The 20,708-nt window shown below is 34.0% G+C and overlaps 2 protein-coding genes across 2 annotated transcripts; both read left to right on the top strand.

Moving 5' to 3' along the window:
- The first annotated feature begins 609 nt into the window (after positions 1–609).
- On the top strand, positions 610–15,275 carry LOC108201219 (twinkle homolog protein, chloroplastic/mitochondrial). The gene is made up of 21 exons (XM_017369512.2): positions 610–894; positions 1,306–1,439; positions 3,338–3,393; positions 3,510–3,567; positions 3,651–3,758; positions 4,081–4,164; positions 5,266–5,346; positions 7,150–7,215; positions 7,312–7,428; positions 7,742–7,789; positions 7,879–7,964; positions 8,091–8,151; positions 8,764–8,946; positions 9,977–10,108; positions 11,220–11,281; positions 12,061–12,144; positions 12,644–12,775; positions 13,183–13,279; positions 13,359–13,493; positions 13,577–13,644; positions 14,380–15,275. Exons 1-21 carry the CDS (start codon positions 693–695, stop codon positions 14,414–14,416), a joined length of 2,031 nt encoding a protein of 676 aa, XP_017225001.1. The 5' UTR covers positions 610–692; the 3' UTR covers positions 14,417–15,275.
- Positions 15,276–17,014: 1,739 nt separating this feature from the next.
- On the top strand, positions 17,015–18,975 carry LOC108216836 (uncharacterized). The gene is made up of 2 exons (XM_064084197.1): positions 17,015–17,558; positions 17,684–18,975. The coding sequence occupies exons 1-2, from the start codon at positions 17,015–17,017 to the stop codon at positions 18,883–18,885; spliced, it is 1,746 nt and encodes a 581-aa protein (XP_063940267.1). The 3' UTR covers positions 18,886–18,975.
- Positions 18,976–20,708: the final 1,733 nt, after the last annotated feature.

A 20,708-nucleotide genomic window follows, 5' to 3' on the forward strand; every position in this document is an offset into this window, starting at 1 on the left:
AAATATTTAATAAAAATATTACTCATCAAGTATAATAAGTGAATTAATTTAAAATGAAAAGTATGTTCTTTTTACGAGTATCTAATTAAACCGATTCAAAAGTGAATACTTAAATTTTTAGATCATTTATTTACCTGTGGTATAAATTTATTTTGAATATAGTAAAAGTTTATCCTAATATCGTTTGTAAAAAAATATACTTTTTACTTGCAAAATAACCGAGCAAGCTTTGGGCGAGGCAAAAAAAATAAAAATAAATAAATTTGCTGCTTTGGGCGCCCTATCTTCTTCCTAGGGGTGGCAGTTTCGGGTAACGGGTCGTGTTCGTGTCAGCAATCGGGTCAATTTCGAGTCGATTTCGGGTCAAGCTAAAATCATTTAAAATTGAATAAAACTGAAAATTGAAGTTATTAGAAACAAAATTAGAATTTCGGGTCATGTCGGGTCCATTTCGTGTCAAAACGGGTGATTTTCGGGTCACTTTCGGGTTTTGTCTCAGTAAATTGGATTACGGGTTTGGGTCGGGTTCGGGTCGGGTTCGGGTCGTGTCTGATATTGCCAGCCCTGCTTCTTCCCAGGAGCAAGAGACAGATAAAATCTTTAAAATTCATTCATACACATACAAGACATATGAAAGCTTTGCAAGTGAAAGCTTATCACAGAGCTAAACTACACATACAAAACACTTGTTTATGTATACAAACAGTATGAGCTTACATATCTCTTCCCACATTTCAACTCCTGTCCTAAAAACACAAGCACTTAACTCAGTACCCACTTGCTCAAACTTCATTTTTAATGCTTTTCCTGCAAAACCCATCTCCATTTTCACCAATTTATCTCTGAAAACATGTGCAATTTCTTCTACTCCCAATGGCACTGTTGTTAATTCAGGTACTTGCTTAAACCCCACCTCATAACTAGGGTTTATGAGTGGCTTTTATGAAATGTAATTGCTTTTTGATTGTATTTGGTTGATAAAAGTTATCATCTTTGTTATGTTCAGAAGGGAATGGTATAATCTTTATCTGATTCTGTTGTTTCTTACTTCTGTGTTTATGGATAAAAGTTTCGGTCTTTTTGGGTTTATGGGTTTATTTTTTTGCTGATTTATGGTGATTATCCGAGTCCTGTCCAATTGAACTAAATGGTGATAATATGAATTGTAAGATCATATGAAGGGACTTAGTATGGTGAAATGGAAGAAAATTAGTAACTGATCTTTCCTTCCTTTTTTATAGTAATCATGGCCTTAGAGTATAGTTTGGTGTTATGTGATGATTTTTCCTTCCTTTTTTATGCCAGTGAAAGTGGTAAAACCAGAAGTGGAAGTACAGAGTGACAACAAGCTGATAATACTGAATGAAAAATTGATGAAGCTTGGAATTGACAGTGGTCATTGTAATCCAGGGGAATACTATGGCATGCTTTGTCCTAAGGTATGAATTATTGAATTATTGTATTCTGGTTGATGGGCTTCATTTGTCATTTTGTATCGACAATGATATTGGCTTGAGTTTTAGCTTGACCAGTTGAATAGATTGAGAAACATAAGTTCTTGTGGTAAAATATTTTTCAGGAATGCACATACCTCAGCAAAAACAGAAATTAAGTTCTAAAAGTGATATTCTGGCTGCTTTACTATCTTATTCTAAGCTTTTGAGTAGGTTATCAAGTATTTTATTTATTTTTAGATGAACGGCTTGTAGATATGACTGATATACGAGCAGGCAACTAGAGTAAAGAACCCTCTATATAGTGCTCCCTCACTCCTGGAGTCCTGGAGTTCTATGCAGGCTTCTGTAATTGTTAAAAAGTTAAGTTGAAAATGCTCAGCAATTTACAGGAAATGAGAGCTCACACATGGCCAATATAGTTTGAAACCTTCATCAATGTAGCACAAAGCTATTTTGTTGTCTCAGCTTTCTTCTCCTTTATCTCAATCTCGTTGCAATGCACAGTTATGAATGACAAATAAAAAATCTGTATGAGTACACTTCAAATCTATATAATCTAGTCATATAATAAAAATCTAATCATGCGGATAAGATTCTTGCACAATGATGTTTGAAAATGTTAAATTTTAACTAATTTAGGGGTTAAATCAAATTGATCACTAAAGTGGAGGCAAGATATTACTTCCTTCACTAATCTTAGCGGGTTATCATTTAAATTACTCAAATTAATATAAATATCACGTAGCCGACCCCTGAATTAATAAATGAGTTTTTTTTTATTCAAAATGATTAACTTGAGAAAATCACGGAAAATCATATTATGATTTGTATTTCTAGGAGGTACCGTGTAAAACAAATGATTTATATTTTGTTTTTACATTTATTAAAAAAGAATCATGAATCAAAGAAAATAGTAAAAACATATTAAAATTTGAAAATATTATCAAAGATATTTTGTTTATAAGATTTTACTTGGTTGTGGTAGGATGCGGAACTCAAAGAAAGACATAGACACTCATCGAACACATATTCAGACTCAGCTGCATGACCCCGTTTTTTGTTAATTTATTAGTTTCATGATATTTTTACTGACAAGTGATCTAAATGGTACCTTGATAAAATATATTCCGTTTGTCCCAACAGGTTCTATTTGTTTGGGACAGAGGATTCGACACACATTTTAGGGCTCTTATAAAATATAGTTTCATAAATTATTTAAAAATTCTATTTCTTCCGAATTAAAATTTAATGTTTAATTTTTTATTCAAAAACAGAAAATTATAAAATAAGTTATAGAACTATATTTTATAGAAGCCCTAAAATGCGTGCCAAACAATGCAAAAAAAAAAATTGTATAAAAATGAGTGGGACGGAGGGAGCAATTTTTGTCGCAATTTTTGTCTCTAAAAAGTGTAAATTATATATTTCTTTTAAATCTTTCAGGAATTAAAGTTCAAAAAGCATATAAATATATTTGCAACTAAAATCTAAAATATTAATAAAGAAAAGATAGACGAGAAAGATGTACTAATTATGAGAGAGAGTGAAATAGCGGAAGGAATGTAATAAAGAGGGCGGTAGAAAATTATGCAAGGAGAGAAAAGTAATAGGGGAGAAGACCGTGCTTTAGAAGTAGTATGTAGATGTTAGATTATAGAGATGGATCGAGATTGACTACCTTCACCTACATATGTCTTTTTCAGTTTTTTACACTATGGAACTGTTTCCTGTATCATCTTGTAACTAGACTTTGATATTGAGCTTGCCTCTTGAACTGTATAACTTGGTTTGCTTTCCTGAAGTTCAATCTAATTTAAATGTTTCTTTTTAATCCTAGCAAGTTCTCTATCTTTTATTAAATCTATTACATTTTTTTATAGTGCAAAGGTGGGGATACTGGAGAGCAGACATTATCATTGTTCATCACCAAGGATGGGTATATTATATCTCTCTTTTTACTGTCCGTGTTTTCCCTTTTCCCTTTTTTATTTATCCAAAAAACATTTTCTGTATCTTGCAAGACTTCTGATAGATATGTTTATATTGCTGCAGGGATGCAGCTTTGTGGACATGCTTTCGAGCTGAATGTGGTTGGAAAGGCAGCACACAAGTAACATATGTTTTTCTTAACGCTGGTTTTATTGTTTATGCAAAATGTTCATTCAATTCTTTGAGATTTACATTGGATTGTAGACTTTGCCAAACAAGTCAAGTAATGGGAAGATGTACAAAATCGCCAAACCTAAGGAAATAAGGCAATTAACAGAGCAGAGATTGGATTTACAACCTCTTTGCAGTGAGGTAGTTACTTTTGCAGTATTCCTTGTAACTGTATTTTTATTCAAGTCCATTGTAGTTTGGTGTAAAACTTTACTTTATAGGCCACTCTCTGTTTCTCACAACTTCCCCTCACATGCGCTAACAAAACAAGCAAGAGCACTTGCTAGGAATCAATGCTTTTCCAGTGCAAAACTTTCACTAATACTGAATATTTCTGTATGTTACAAAATGTAAAATGTATCATTTTAAGTTTTACTAATCCGTAGCATGCCATTTTTTTCCATTCACTTATTAATATGATGATGTTCCTGAAGGTTGATAATGTTTTTTGGTGTTGATACAGATACGTGCATATTTTTCCGAGAGAATGATATCGGAGGAGACATTACAGAGAAACTTGGTGATGCAAAAAACATATGGTGATCAGGTGCACAATAAGATAAATTCTAAAAATATGCATCTCTGTCCATGTTATGTTCTTTTTCATTGGGTGCCGGAGCCTTAATTGTCTTCGATAATCAATTTTTTTGAAGACAAGTTGGTGCTTAAAATTCACGTGGCCTAGTTTTTCATATGTAGTATCCATTCTTGATATTTTTGTGGCCAGAAGGTCATATCTTGTTCCTCTTTGATGTTTACATGATCCTGTGTTCATTGTATGCCGACCTTATAACCATTTAATCAGTCTTTTGTAATCCTTGAGAAAAATTTGTATGTTTATTTTAGGATTTGCCAAAAGGCCTATCTGAGCATCATATAATAGAAGATTAGAAGTTTGTGGACAGTAGCCAAATATCTCTAATCACACTGATGCTGGATGCAGTATTTTGTTGTGTGGTAGAGGTATTGTCTAGGAGTTAGTCCCGGTTATTCTCGACACTACTATATGGTAAAAATACTAATTATAGAGAAGTCCTTAAATATGACACAAATATGTGCATAATGAAAATTTATGACATGACTATTTTGTAATGTGTTAAGGATTATCTATTATACTCAGAGGAAGATATTAGAAAGCTTTATATTGAAGAGGGTGTATTGCCTTTCAGACACTTTCCTCAAGAAGCAGAAATGCTTGTTTATTATGTATGGAGAAATTTGCCTGCCCTGTTTTCCCTCTGTATATAAGCTTGAAGCTTGGAACTTTCATAGTTTAAGTAATTGACTAATGAATATGGATGTTGGGAATATTTCTAAGTTCCACCTCCCTATAAATATTGGACAATGTTGTCAACAAGAATTCGTGTACAAAGTGTATATATGAATTCCACGTAGAATATGATACAAGTTGACTTTGCAATAAAATATTGTGACTTGTTTCAATAGTGTGAAGTAGAAAGGGTCAAACTACTTAGTTATGTAATTATGAATTTATGATAGTTGTTAAGAATATTTTTTCAAGTGACACGTGGCAATTGTCATGTAATTATGAATTTATGATAGTTGTTAAGAATATTTTTTCAAGTGACACGCGGCAATTGTCTTGTAGTCAGTGTGACCAACCTTTTCGTGAAATTGGTTTTGACAGATTGCTATTGCTTTTACATATCGAAGAAATGGGAAGCTCATTAGCTGCAAATATAGAGACGTCAACAAAAAGTTCTGGCAGGTCTTTTATAAACTATAACATCTCCCCCCTCCCCTTTCCCCTTTGCATCTTCATATACTTTTAATGGTTATCTATATATTGCCTGTGTTGAAAAGAAGATACTTACATAATATGTTTGAGTTGCTTTTTTCATAGATGTTTGGGAATATTTTTTGAAGAAGTCATTTCTTTTTGAAATCATAATGGTCAATTATAATGATATCTCATAACTTACTGATTTCTTGACTGCATTGTTTTAGTTGGGTCCCTACATTCAATTGGACTTGGGTTCTGAGAGGTGCTTATAGAATACATGGTTGCTTTCTTGACATGTTTAAATGGTTTATAAACCTGGAATCAGAATATAGGCTTGATAATAATATGCAAACATTATTCTTGTTTAGTCTAGTCCGGTCTTGGTTATCCTTGCTATCCTAGGATGACCATTAATACCTTTTAATACTAAGATCCGCGTCAACATCTCATCAAATCTTGGTAGCCAGTGGTCACATAGTAAACATTTTTTGAGTCATATGCACAGGTATTCAATTAATCATTAGAACACAGCCTGCACCTACTTTCAAAAAGTCGGAAGTTTTAATTCCTCTGCATTTCTTGTACTACCTCTACTACCAGGGACGTATCTACACTGGGGGCAGTGGGGGTACTTGCCCCCAGTGCCATGCATAGATCTTATTAATTAGCACTATAATATTTTCAGCAATTAAGGATTGCCCCCATGGTTCTAGTGTTGCTAAGTTGATGCATTGGTTAGGGTTCGACCCCCTTCACAGCTGCACTTGTTTTTTAAAGAATTGAATGGACAGAAGCTCTGCTTTCTCTCCTCTTTTACAAAAAAAAAAACATAACAAATATATAAATGTCTTGGCACACGTTCTAATTCTATTATTTTAAATTTTTTCTTCCGAATATATATTTATTATCTAATTTTTATATTAAAAAGAAAAATTTCTAAAAAAAAAGTTATGGAAAGCGTCTTAAAAAAATGTAAAGAAATGAGAGGGACACGTGGAGTATATACATTGCCCCCATAAGCTGCATATCCTGGATACGTCCCTGTCTACTACACATATCATCACATTATGATACAAGATCATTTTTGCAATATAAATAGGTCCCACAATTTATGATAGATACAGCACAAGCTTTATGTGTGTGCCTGATGGGCTGTTTTTCTCTGCCCTGTGCTTTTTACCATACACAACCTAAGTTAATAGTTGCAAGTTTGCGACTTTGAGAGGTGTCTAATTTACAGGAATTCTTTTTTCATTGTATCTATTAAACTTTTTTACCTTGCCGCTAAATTTCAACAACTAACTCCAACTGTTCAAGGAAATTTGGTTACCTTGTGCTCGTTAAGTTGGACAAGTTAAATTGTTAAAAAAAGTAAATCAGCTTTTAAATTTACTCAAAATTTTTGAGAAAACACTATTCCTGAAGAGTAAGTAAACTATTCAATTAAGAATGTTGCAGCTTAGGTTTGATGGGGTTAGTGATGACATTATTTTTAATGCTCTTTTCTATTTAATTTTAGTCTAAATAAAATAAATTTGAACACCAAGACCCATGCGATAAACATTCACTTCAATAGTTAGTAAAGGCCTCTAGATACACTTTCTCTTGCTTGGGACAACAGTAAAATTATAATACTTCATACATTTCTAGAAAAATAGTTTTTTAGCACTCAATTTGCAGCTGTAGGCATACTGGGATCTTTCAATATTTTATGTGATGATTCTTCTTAAAAGTAAATTGATACTAATGGTTCGAAGTGACATAACTTTTTTTATTGCTCAAATGCAGGAGAGTAATACCGAAAAGATATTATATGGAGTTGATGATATTAGAGGAGCAAGTGAAATCATCATTGTAATATGAGTTTCAGGAGCTTTTAATGCAACAGTCTCAAAAACATTAACTTTCAAAATTCTTCACTGTGACTTACACCTTGGTATATATTGTTAGGTTGAAGGTGAAATGGACAAGCTTGCAATGGAAGAAGCTGGCTTCCGAAATTGTGTGAGTGTCCCTGATGGCGCCCCTCCATCAGTTTCCAAAAACAGTTTGCCGTCTAAAGAGGAGGTCTCTGCTAGCCTAGAACTCTTTAAACACTGTTATGCAATTGATTAACTTCAGAGCATCTGCTCCAAAGTTCTGCATCTTTTACAACATGAAGTGAAACAACTCTCCTATTCCAGTTTCTGCTATTCATGTTGTAATTCAAAGTCACAAGTCATATCTTGACATGTTTCTTCTACTTGTGTATTGATTCATATATTACACATTTTGTTTTTTAGAACTTATACTTATGAACTGCTGGATCTAATACCTTTGGTTAACCTTGCAATCATGATTTCCTGGGTCTAATGTTTTTCTATGTATTTCGTAAAGCTAGGACTTGAAGTATCAATATTTATGGAATTGCAGAGAGTATCTTGAAAAGGTATGTTAGAGAAGGGTTTATTGTTTGCTTTGCTCACTTTGCTTCACTCACTATAAAAAATGACCGACTGTCTGATACTCTATTATTAGGCATCTCGAATAATACTTGCGACTGATGGAGATCAGCCTGGTCAAGCCTTAGCTGAAGAACTTGCACGCCGTCTTGGAAGGGAAAGGTACGCATTACGTGCTCTGGTCACATTCTTTAAATTTTTATTAACATTTCTAGAAATTTCCGTGCATGTTTTCGCCAATATTGCATATAGTCTTTGATATTATCTTAACATATGTATGTGAAACAGATGCTGGAAAGTTAAATGGCCAAAGAAAGATGAAAACAGTCATTTCAAAGATGCAAATGAGGTTTGTATGCAATCGGGTTTAATTTCTAGCTTTCGTGTGTACTACTTGGTTTTAATGATTCAAGAATTTTATTTTGTGGACCGACATCTGAACAGACAAGTAGCATAAAGGACTACAGTTATGTACAGATAAAGTAGGACATATAGAGAAGCTCTCTAAAACTTTAAAGTACACATAGGATAGTGTCGTGGCCGAAGCATATGATAACTGATGCAGCCACAAGGATGCACCTCATTTAGTTCCTCTAAATCTTATGAGGAAACAGTAAAACATTTTCTCATCTTTTCTGCCAGCAAAATTATTCGAACTTGGTTGGGATTTGAGAGCAAGATCTCCCAACACCTAGGCATTCCCAAAATTTCAGATAAAGAGCTTCTTGATCCACAAACTTTTATATTAAGCCTTTATATAGTAGTTTTTAGTTCTGTGTTATGTGGTGGTGCTGGTGGGCAGGGGAGGGGTTTACCTTACTGATTGTTAGACTTTCTAATTAGGGCACACACACAACTAAGTTTCTTGCAAAATGACAGGGATTTTGAATTCTGATGTGTACAATTTAGGTGCAGTAAACTTTTTTGAAATTTGTTTCGCAAACTTGTCCGTGTCACATAGGTACTCATGTTTAGGGGACCAGAGGTACTAAGGGGAGCCATTGAGAATGCAGAGGTATATCCAATCAAAGGATTATTTAGCTTTGCAGATTTCTTTGATGAAATCAATGCATACTATTATCAAACCCTCAGTTATCAGCTTGGTGTTTCAACCGGATGGAAGGCTCTTGACCAATATTACAATGTAAGTACAATTTGTATTCTTCAAGTTGCACTAATCTGTCTAATAAAATCTGGCAGTTGATTAGCTTTCATTCTAGGGATTAGAAACTAGAAAGTAATGAACAATTTATTGGTATATAAAATTGATTGTTTGGTATGTATGGTGAAAGAATATGATGCCTAGTATTTCTGCAGATTTTTCGTCCAATTTGTTATCTTACCTACTGAATAAGCCCACTATTATAATACTCATATTTTGATATGACGATTTTTAATTTCTACGTTATAACATTACGGGTCTCTGCATGACATGCCTCGATCTCTGAAATGAATATAAAAATACTAACTGATGAGAAGCAGACCTGCCTCTATATTGCGTATGAAAGAGAAGACGGTAGTTTATATGCCTTGTGTGTGAAGTTGGGTATCTGCAATATTAATTTAAGTGGTTTGTTAGGATTGTCTGAATATCTTGTAGCCTGACTGTTTTAAGCAGGATATTAGCCTTGATTGTAGTAGCCTGGTCATATCCCGTTGACCACAATTTATTGTGTGATTTGTCTGATGGTGATAAGTGAAAACAACTCTCTAACACTTAAAATATATCAGTTATCTTCAGTAGCAAACATATAAGATGAAGCATAATATCTATAATCAGTAACATCCATACGCTAAGATGGTAAGACTTAAGCTATATATTTTTGTCATTGCGTAATGCCAGAAAGTGAGATGCATGGACTACTGGACATGGTTTAAAAATTGTAGGTTGCTAACTCAAAAGTTCCCAAATTTTCCTCCCTTTATCTAAGTTCTAACCGTCTATGACATACACAAAACAAAATTAAATAACGTAATGCCTATACTTTAGGATGATTCTCACATTAATTATTCTTTTGATCCCACATCCATGTAACATCGCCTCTATGAAAAGCTGATCATTTAGATAATATAGTTAGAATATGCATCAATACTTTGGATATATCTACTAGACACTATTTATATTTTCTGACATTATACATGTGTGTCTGCATGTATATATATATCTACATCAGGTCGTACCTGGAGAGTTAACTATAGTTACCGGAGTTCCCAATTCGGGTAAGAGTGAGTGGATCGATGCTCTTTTATGCAATCTCTGTGAGAGTTTTGGTTGGAAATTTGCGCTGTGCTCTATGGAGAATAAGGTACCTGGGTCAAGTTACGCATGTGTATACACACACAGTTTGATTCAAAGTTTTTATCATGATTTCTTATATCAGGATTTATTACTTAGGATGATTCACATTAGCACAATACATATATAGTTTTTCTATTCCTGCTTTTACTTCAAGCTAATTAGGATACAGAGAAATAGATATGGGCAGTGGGCTCATTATGTGACTAGCTTTATCCCTTATGTGAGCATATTACAAGGTATATAAACTTGTTCCGCATTGGATGCCTTGATATCGTATATCTTGTATGATATTAATCCCGCTTTTCCCTGCGATTGCTAGTTGGTTTTGGGTTGAAGAGCCTAAAATTGTTCTGTGCTACAATTTGGCCCACTATAAATCTTGCAAACATAGTCCTGCTAGTTAATATGATGGCATATGAGCATATCATGCATACTCTCTTATATAGAATGACAAGGGCCATAAGGCTTTACACGTAACTACTGATATAGTTAGCTAGTATTTACCTAGCAAGCTAACTGTAGAAAGACTTTTGAAGTTTATTAATGGGGTATAGAAGTGAACATTGAGGAGAATAGTTGTATATGCTTGTTTTTTTAAATTATCATATTATCATTATATATATCTGTCTTGCATCATGTGTGCACTTTCTTCTATGCAAGACTCTAGATGTTACTTCTATTGTAAAATTTATGTACTTAGTAACCTACAATTCAGAAAAGACACTGCTAATATTTTTGAAGTTGCTATATTGCACCTGGGCTTATATTTTACCCTCACTATGGATTTATTGTTTGTGTTGTATATGAACCTATTTAGAAACAGCTTCATACTTAGTTTGTATGAACTGTGAACATCTATCTGGGTATAGGTTTAAACAAGTTTTCAGCATGGGTAATGTCAACTAAATTTGCTTAAATATACATCTTAATCTTTTCCTCATTGAAAGTATAGCTTCCCATTTCTAATGTTTTAGATAATGTACAGAAAAAACATAACCGCTTTTTAAGCTATTAGCCTCTTGTTGTAATTTGTACAGTTTACTGATATAACTGTATTGGATTTGCTAGGAATATAATTTCTGTTAATCTGATATTATCAATGCATTTCTAATATTTAGGTTCGAGAGCATGCACGGAAGCTCCTAGAAAAACATGTGAAGAAGCCTTTCTTTGATGCAAGGTACCCTATCATAACTTCATAATATAAGAACAGTAATTTCTAGGCATAAAAACTGTTGCCATTATTGTAGTCCATAAAATTTTTATACTGATATCTTTTAGATTCATACAAATCGTACCAATTTTGTGGGTCTGACCGATAATCTTTTGGTTGAGATTCAATTAAGTTAGTTACTCGGTATTCATCGCCTATTACCGGAATTCTGTCTGATGCAACTGCAGTCATGATTATATATCTGTATCCTCTCTTATATGCTTTGGTGGTGATAAGGCTGGCATTTATTACTGCGTGGTTAATTGAACTGAGGTTCTTCTATTATATGTTGTTGACTTGTTTTCCCATTTTCCTATTTGGTATTCTTGAGAACTCTCTATATGGTAGTGAGCATGCTTTGCCTCTGTGTGAGCTCTACTTTTGCTAGTGCTTTTCTCCTTGCAGTTCGGACTGGCTTATAATTTGTTCATAGTTTCCCCTATATTCTTTGCCACATGTCTTCCAAATCGTCTTCTTTTTGTGTAGAGGAGGATTGTTGGAACTCTCTTTAATCCCAGGTTCTGTTAGCCCTCTCTCACACAAGTGCAGTTGCAGAAGCTGCAAAATAAAAATCTAATGAACCTTCATTGATCAGTCGCTTGCATTGAGAATGCTCTTCAAAAATTTGACAATCATATAAGAAAATTAGCTGTAGCTGTTTGACTTGTCTGTACTCTCTCCGTGTCATACACTTGGAAATTTTCATGTATATCTGTAGATACACGTGCTAAAAATGCTTGGTGCAGGTATGGGGAATCTGCTGAAAGAATGAGTGCTGAGGAGTTCGAACAAGGCAAGCAGTGGTTAAGTGATACTTTCTCTCTCATCCGGTGAGTTTAAACTTCGAAGGGCAACTCTTAAACTAGAGTCCGGACTCTCAGCATCTTTTTTGTGTTGCTATCAAAGCTTCTTAAATAATTATCCTTTACTTATTATTTACTAAATGCTTTTCTTCCCCCTCGTACCTGTTAATTTACTTGTAAATGCTAATTCTGACAATTACCTAATTTTGGAAGTAAGGTGCTATTGCACTGACTGAAGTTTTTAATTTTGCTTTTAATAATAGTTATTGCATTGAGTGAGGTTTTACTTTTGCTCTTTATGATAACATAGAAAGTTCAAAAGTTGCTGTTAAATGTCCTGAATGAACTTCATTTAGCTTTGAAATCAGTGTAGATTTTTTCTGCCTTTCTTTCCCCATTTGCCCGTTTTATTTTCATTCGAATATCAGTGTGCACTTCCATTACAATTCACATATTGTCTACAAGTTTGTTATCCCCGTTGTAGCTTATGTTAATATTTTTATGGTAAAAATTGGTCATGAAACAGGTGTGATAATGAATGTCTTCCAAACATAGACTGGGTTCTTGACCTGGCAAAAGCGGCAGTTCTACGTCATGGGGTGAATGGACTTGTCATTGATCCATACAATGAGCTTGATCACCAACGGCCTCCAAACACGTGAGTCACTTTTGTTAATCTTCATTTTCTCTAATTTTTTCCTTCTGGTAGCTTTTATATTTCGGACTAATTTTTTTTTACATAATTGTAATATATTGTAAGCATATATTGGAAACTTTTCTTGTATGGCTCTTTGCGGAATTCGGGCTATAATTGGAATGTTCTCTTTGAAATTACAATTCGTATTTTTTAGTTCTCTTTTTTGTATCTTACAGAATATGCAAGGTAAAGTCTTCAAAGTTCTTATAGTAGGCTGTTTTGGAAGTTATACCTTGCTTGTCTTTTCGCTCTTCCTACTGTGGAAGCACAAGTGTGGTTTATGTTGGTTGCTTGTCTTCTCTTGGATTAGATAGAACTGAATATTCTATTGTGTCAACTGTTTTCAGTAATGAATTCATTTGTAACAGGACAGAGACAGAATACGTGAGTCAGATGCTTACCAAGGTCAAGCGATTTGCTCAACATCATTCCTGTCATGTTTGGTTTGTAGCACATCCAAGACAGGTGAATAACAGCAAACCTGTATCTTTCACATGTTTTTGTTTGTAATTTGAGAGATCTAACCTTATAACATGTTTGGCAGTTGCATAATTGGGTCGGGGCAGCCCCAAATTTGTATGACATCAGTGGAAGTGCCCACTTTATAAACAAATGTGATAATGGGATTGTTATTCATCGTAACAGGGATCCAGCAGCTGGACCTCTTGATACTGTTCAGGTTGGGGTCTCTCTGCGATTTGTTATTTGTGTTTGGTGTGTCCCAGTCCAACACTCAGCAACTCATTTGACTGATTATTTTAGGTATGTGTGCGAAAAGTACGGAACAAAGTTGCTGGGACAATTGGTGAAGCTTTTTTGTCATATAATAGGTATGTAATTATGTATACTTATCTCTGGCAATGTTTGAGTAAAGATATCATTATATTGTCATTTATAAGATAATTTGTTTGTGTTGATATTGCTGAAATTGTTGTCAAAATTTGTGACATATGTTTGATTCATTTAAGTGGGAAAGCCTGAATCGGTTCCAGGGTGGTATTTGCCACTTATGTTTTCGAACTAGAGTTGGAATGTGGTACAGATTTTTGTGCAGTTGTCCATTCCCCTGTAAATACTCGTTTTGTACATAGACTCTTTTTTTCCCATTCCAAATCAAAATTGATTATTATAGAAGATTATTATTGATTTAAACAGAAAAGCATACATGGCCTTTTATAAATAGCAGTACTATTTGACTTGAATTTTATATACACTCTCTATCTCGCATGCTGGTCCCACCTCATGGGAGTGGATATGTGGAAATACAGTAAATGCAAGTAATATTATTATCATGTTAAGCAGAGTGACCTATGTTCTCATGGCTTGTTCATTATGGGTCAAGATCAAATTACCTTTTGTATGGAAGTCATATACTCATATTTAATAATTCACAGAGGTGATATAACCTCTACATATGGTTATTTGACACAAATTTAGGGTTTTGCTGCTACACACAAACCATGTGAATTTGTGATAATCATAAATAGTAATTAATACCTTAAAACTCCTTCCTTCACACCCATGCAAAAAGTAGCTTCTTATCTAAATCTCAATATATTTTACAGGGTAACTGGTGAATATGTTGATATTGATGATATATGATATGGAACACAGGAGAACTAAGAAACATATATGGTACTAGATAACTGGTTGTGGACTCTAACTCTGGCAGTGCGGGATTTACACATTGCCTTTTTGTTAAGAGAATTCCTGTTTTCTATATACTGATCATGGCAGTTGCTGGCAACAAAGCTATGCAAAAGATGAGGATCATTTATCAGCGGTAAATAGTCAACATAATATTCAGTAAGGACTTAGCTTAGAAGCACCAGTGCGGACATCATCACGAAATTTGATCTTTTTGTAGTTCCATTAGTTTAACTATTATGAATAGAATGAACCTCCATTTTTTGAAGGGGTTTGTATTTATAGTTTTATACTGTGACCCCTTGTTTTCTATGAGCTGCTGATAATCTTCTAGCCACAAAAGATCAAGTGCTCGAGAGTATCGCAGAAGCAGCAAACTGCAATATACTTTTAGGCCAGGCATGTTTTGCCATGGAGGCCCTCCTACCAGTGTTTTCTCGGGATTTCACAATTTTGGCGCCAACGACCCAGGCATCATCAGGCAGCACCTTTTATAGAGGAATAATCTGTGTGCAGGCAAGGCACTCTTCCTAAAGGCTGTAATCGGTCAAAAGTGCCCTGCCACCAAGTTGCTAATGTCTCTTGTAGAAAGGCATCCAGCGGAAACCAAGTAAACCTACAACTTGCACACATTATTCTATAAAAGGCTGATATTAAATATATAATTTGATTTAAGTGTGAAATTTTGTGTTTGGCATGATCTTCCTTTTGTTCCAGCTGCATAATACCAGATTCTGCCTGTCTTTTTGCATAAGAATGCAAAACAAGGCTGTATCTAATAATGATATTGTGAATAAAAATTGTGGTTTGGTGACTTTGGTCATTACTAAGGCTGGTGGCCTTGAGAATTATGCAAAACTTTCACATGGTTAGCCTCTTTTTTCACATAGACACACACTTGACAACCGGCTTGAAGCCCCTACTTGATTGTTTCTGCACTAAAAGAAACTGTTGGTAGGTGCCTACCACCTTTGCTTTGTTTGACCATTTTGATATTTTATCTTTCGATTTCCATTAGTTTATCTTCAAGATTCCATCCAGCTTATTTTCTTGTACCAAGAAGCCTTTTTGGAGCTTTTTGTTTCAAGAATCCCTTGTCCGGCGACAATGCATAAGCATTTTTTCGATAGTGTTTCGGGTGGCTAATGTGTATTGTGCGCGTTCATTACGTTTCAGTAAAAATTCGTTTGCCTAAACTTATGATTTATGACATGACTTATATAAGCTAGGAGTTTAAAATATCTGGTTGGGTTTTTATTACTCATTAATGGCGTATGGATTATAACAAAATATACTAATAAAAATAAAAGTGATTTATAGGTATTTAGGCTTGTGAGTAATTTTTTATAAATAAAAAATTAATTCACGGGAAGAAGTATCTCAAATTAAATTCTGACTTATAATTAGTTTTCTGATCCATCTCTGACTTTAAGTTATTTCTGATTTATTATACAAACAAACAATCTTCGGTTTAAAATTGGAAATAGTTTAAGTCCCCGCTTTTAGCAGGGAAACAGGCTCTAAGAAATGACTGTGACAAACAGATTGTTCTTGCAAGTAATACCCTGTTTGGATAATCTTTGTACATTACAATGTGTTAAATATTTCTTAATCTTTCTGATTAAAATCTTGAAAACTGGTGGTTGAGTTTGACAACTCGTATGTAATAATGATAGCACTTCTGTTTTTATGTCCGAATATAAAATGATCATAAGAGTATTCTTTCTTGTGCTACAGCAATGCAAATCCGATCAATAATGAGAAAATTGACAAATCAAATCCACTAAATTAATCCATCTATTAATGACAACGAGGTTATGATTACTTCATCAACATATATAAAAATATAAGTTTAGTCGGATGTTAATGTATTAGTCACGATTTCAAAACTATTAAATAGAATTTAAACTTTTATTCACTATAATTTCTGAAATTTTTTCTATTGAATTTTGAAGTACAGCGAGAACTTTGAGATATGAAAAATATTAATTATTCTAAATATTTTCATCAAATATTAGTTAACCAATTAATTAAACTCAAAGAAATCTTCGTACACACATAAATCACGTAATTAAAATCAGACGTTTGTCTTTTACTCCGAATAAAAATTTAAAACATCTACTGTTAAGGTGACACGTGGAATGGAACTTAGAACTATGTTGCCAACTAATCAAAACGGCCACAACAGTCTAAGAGCAGCTGCAGTGGTGGCCATTTAGTGTCTTGGGACACTCAAAATGGTCCCGGGCTCCAATATTCAACTGACACAGCATTGGACCAAAAGAAATAAAAGAGGGCGTGACCTCTGTACTGGCCACGGCCATTTACACGCTTTTTATTATTTTATTAATATATTTTTGTCAAAACTGAACAAAGTTGATATGTACATGAAAGGAGTATAAACGTTTATAAAAGCAGCCGAACGTTATAAATTGTAACGTTAATATTTTGTAACGTTAATATTAGTAACGGTAATATTTGTACCCCCTATAAATATAAATTCACACTCTTATGATTCATACTCTCTATTTCTCCAAAAAATTAGATCAAAAGATGAATCCAAACAACACTCCTCCTACAAATTCTCAAAATTCAAACCCTCAATTTCCATATCCATATCCAAATCCTTTTTTCCCAAACACACAAAATTTTAATTTCAATTCTCAAACCCCGAATTCTCAATATCAATTTCCACAATCCATAAATTCTCAATTTCCTTTCCCGTATCCTCAAAATTCTCCATATCAATTTCCATTTCCTCCATTTTCAAACCCACAATTTGAAACACAACAATCACCTACTCAAAATTCCCCACATTCACAAGTGCCTGCATTTAATAATGCAAAATTTATTGATCTTAATGATGATTACGAGGAAATCGAAGATATTCGAGAAAGTACCGGACAGTGGAAGTGGGTTGAAGATAAACTCTTAATAAGTGCATGGTTAAATGTATCAATTGACCCACTGGTCGGTACTGATCAGAAAGCTGATGCGTTTTGGGAACGAATTCAGCAATATTGTGTAGAAGAAAATCCCGGTGTCATCAAAAGAGGAGTTGTGGCTATAAGAAAAAGGTGGCAACGAATAAATGAAGGTGCTCAAAAATATGGAGCGTGTTTTGAAAAGGCCCAAAAACAAGTCGGAAGTGGTTCAAACTTGAGCAACATAATTGATGCTGCTCATACACTTCATACAACCACGTATAAGAAGAAGTCTAACTCTATCATGAAATTTATGGTCAAAGCTCAAGATCCGTGCCTCGAAAAAGTATATTCAGAAACCGTGAAGCAGGGCATCAACGTCTGGAGAATGATTACTTTTCAGCAAATCCGGTATATCCTGAAGAAACATTCCGACGAAGATTTCGTATGGGAAGGCATGTTTTTCTACGTATTGTGAATGCAATGTCAAATTTCGATCCATACTTTCAACAAAGGGTCGATGCTGTGGGAAGAAAAGGTTTATCACCCTTACAGAAATGTACTGCCGCAATGCGTATGTTAGCATATGGAATATCCGCTGACGCTGTTGATGACTACGTTCGTATTGGAGAGAGTACTGCAGTTGAGTGCTTAAAAAAATTTGTCTCAAATATCATCATGATATTTGAAAGTGAATACTTGCGAAAGCCAAACTCCAGTGATGTTCAACGGCTATTACAGATGGGTGAGGCTCGCGGCTTTCCTGGTATGATGGGCAGTATAGATTGCATGCACTGGCAATGGAAAAATTGTCCTAAAGCCTGGAAGGGAATGTTTATGAGTGGTCACAAAGGAGTTGCAACAATTATACTGGAAGCGGTTGCTTCATCTGATCTGTGGATATGGCATGCATTTTTTGGAGTTGCTGGATCAAATAATGACATAAATGTCTTAGAACGGTCGCCAGTATTTGATGATGTGCTAGAAGGTCGTGCTCCAGAGGTAAATTATTTCATCAACGGAAACACTTATAGCATGGGATACTACTTAACAGATGGAATATATCCTGAATGGGCAACATTCGTTAAAACGATACCACGTCCTCAAAGTGAGAAAAGAAAATTATTTTCAAAATATCAAGAAAGCCAGCGAAAAGACGTCGAACGAGTTTTTGGTGTGTTACAGTCTCGTTTCGCAATTGTGCGTGGTCCTGCACGTTTTTGGGACAAAGCAGATCTTGAAAAAATTATGAGAGCATGCATTATAATGCATAATATGATTGTTGAAGACGAGAGAGACACTTATGCCACGCAATTTGGTCCTTTACCAATTTATGATGATGCAACAAATGGTTTATCTCAACCAAATTTAGGTGAAGAACCCTTTATCCCGTATGAAAGGTATATCCAAAATACGTTACAAATGCGTGATAAACGGACACATCGTCAGCTACAAAATGACTTGGTTGAGCACATCTCGCAGTTCCATAATAGTCGTTAGTTTCTTATTGTACTATTTTTAATTGTTTGTTTCCTTGTGTAATGTTTTTAATTTATTGTTTTTAATTCAGTTGAATGTATTTTATTTTAATATTAATTTTCTTAAGAATTAATCATTTTAATTTAAGTAATTACAATTTAAATATTATTTAATAAATTAAAATTATAATACGTTAACTTAAACAATAATATAATATGGCAAAGAAAGGCCCACAAAATGTGGCAAGCGGGCACATGCATTGGACGAGTTTGGCCAAATAATTCAGCTTGCCCTGTTTCTACACTTGGACAGACTGATTTGACGTAAAAGGAGGAAATGGCCATGCAGCATTGTAGCTCTCCAAACAAGGCAATCCACGTAAGCAACCACAAAACATATGCCACCTGGCAGTATAATGCAGGGATTAACACTAAGCTGGGCCTGCTAAATTAAAGGAGCATGATTTGTGGAGTCTGTAATTAAGATTACAGCTCTGACACCAATAATACAGTAGGTGTGCGTTGCATTATTACAAAAGTTGGTGATGAATTAAGAGCAGACCGAATGATTAGGGACAGAGAATATTTCTAAAATTTATGCTTCTTTAATCTTCACTAATTAACGCTGATACGGATTTTTATTTTTCGGTTTTTCTAGTGTGTGGCCATGGACACATACTAAACGCGGAATTTGATAAGCTTGGAAGATTTTGATTGGCACTCATATCTTAATAATGGTGGACCCCCCTTACAAATACACCAACCACACCAATCAAAATCTCCCAAACATATCAAATTCGGCGCTTAACATGTGCCAATGGGCACACACTAGACAAACTTATTTTTTTTGCTTTTTGTATACATCGTGCATTCATGTACTACTTCATTACAAAGAATTAAGGGAAAATAGATTTTTTTGCCACCCAATTTATTATTTGTTTAGAAACCTACCACTGAACTATAATTTTTTTCTTTTTTGTCACTAATGTTAGGTTCAGACTTTTTTTTGTCACTAACGTTAGGTTCGGATTTGATTATTAACACTATGTTATTTTTTTAGCATTATTAAAATATAGTATTAGTCTGCAATATAATGGCGATCTGATATGTGTTTATATCTTTATATGTAGTGTCCTAGGTAGTTTATCTTGGAGAACGAGAGTTGGACACGCATTTTGAGACTCCAAAAAATTTCAAAAATTATTTTATTTTATTTTTTCTGAATAAAATTTAATGTTGGTTTTTTTCCCGTAAAAAAACGTTGGATTTTTTTGTCACTAACGCTATGGTGATATGATTAATTTGATTATTAACAATATGTTATTTTTTTAGCATTATAAAAACATAGTGGTAGTCTGCAATATTATGGTGATATGATATGTGTCTATAACATTATATACAGTCATCTATATGTCCCCAAGCTAGTTTACCTTGAAGTACGAGAGTTTAACATGCATTTTAAGAACCTAAAAAATTTAGTTTTATAAATTATTTTAAGACTCCACAAAAATATAGTATCACTTGACTTTATAGTTCTTTACCACACGTATTTTAAGGTTCTCATTTTTTATAAATATAGTTCCATAAGTTAATTTTGAGATTTCCTTTCTGAGTAAAAAAATCTGTACTCTCGTCCTCCAAGATAAACTACCTAGGACACATATGGAGTACTACATATAAAGATATGGATCACCATTATATTGCAGAGTGCTGAAAAATTGATTTCCGCAAAATATCGTTTAGATGGTCGGAAAATTTAAATAAAAGTCTGATTTTAATTAAATATAATAAAATTTCCCAAAATGCCCCTGCAAAAGTTAACGGTAACGGCCAAATGCAATTAAC

Source organism: Daucus carota, chromosome 1 (assembly GCF_001625215.2).
Source record: "Daucus carota subsp. sativus chromosome 1, DH1 v3.0, whole genome shotgun sequence".
In the NCBI taxonomy this organism is placed as follows: domain Eukaryota; kingdom Viridiplantae; phylum Streptophyta; class Magnoliopsida; order Apiales; family Apiaceae; genus Daucus; species Daucus carota.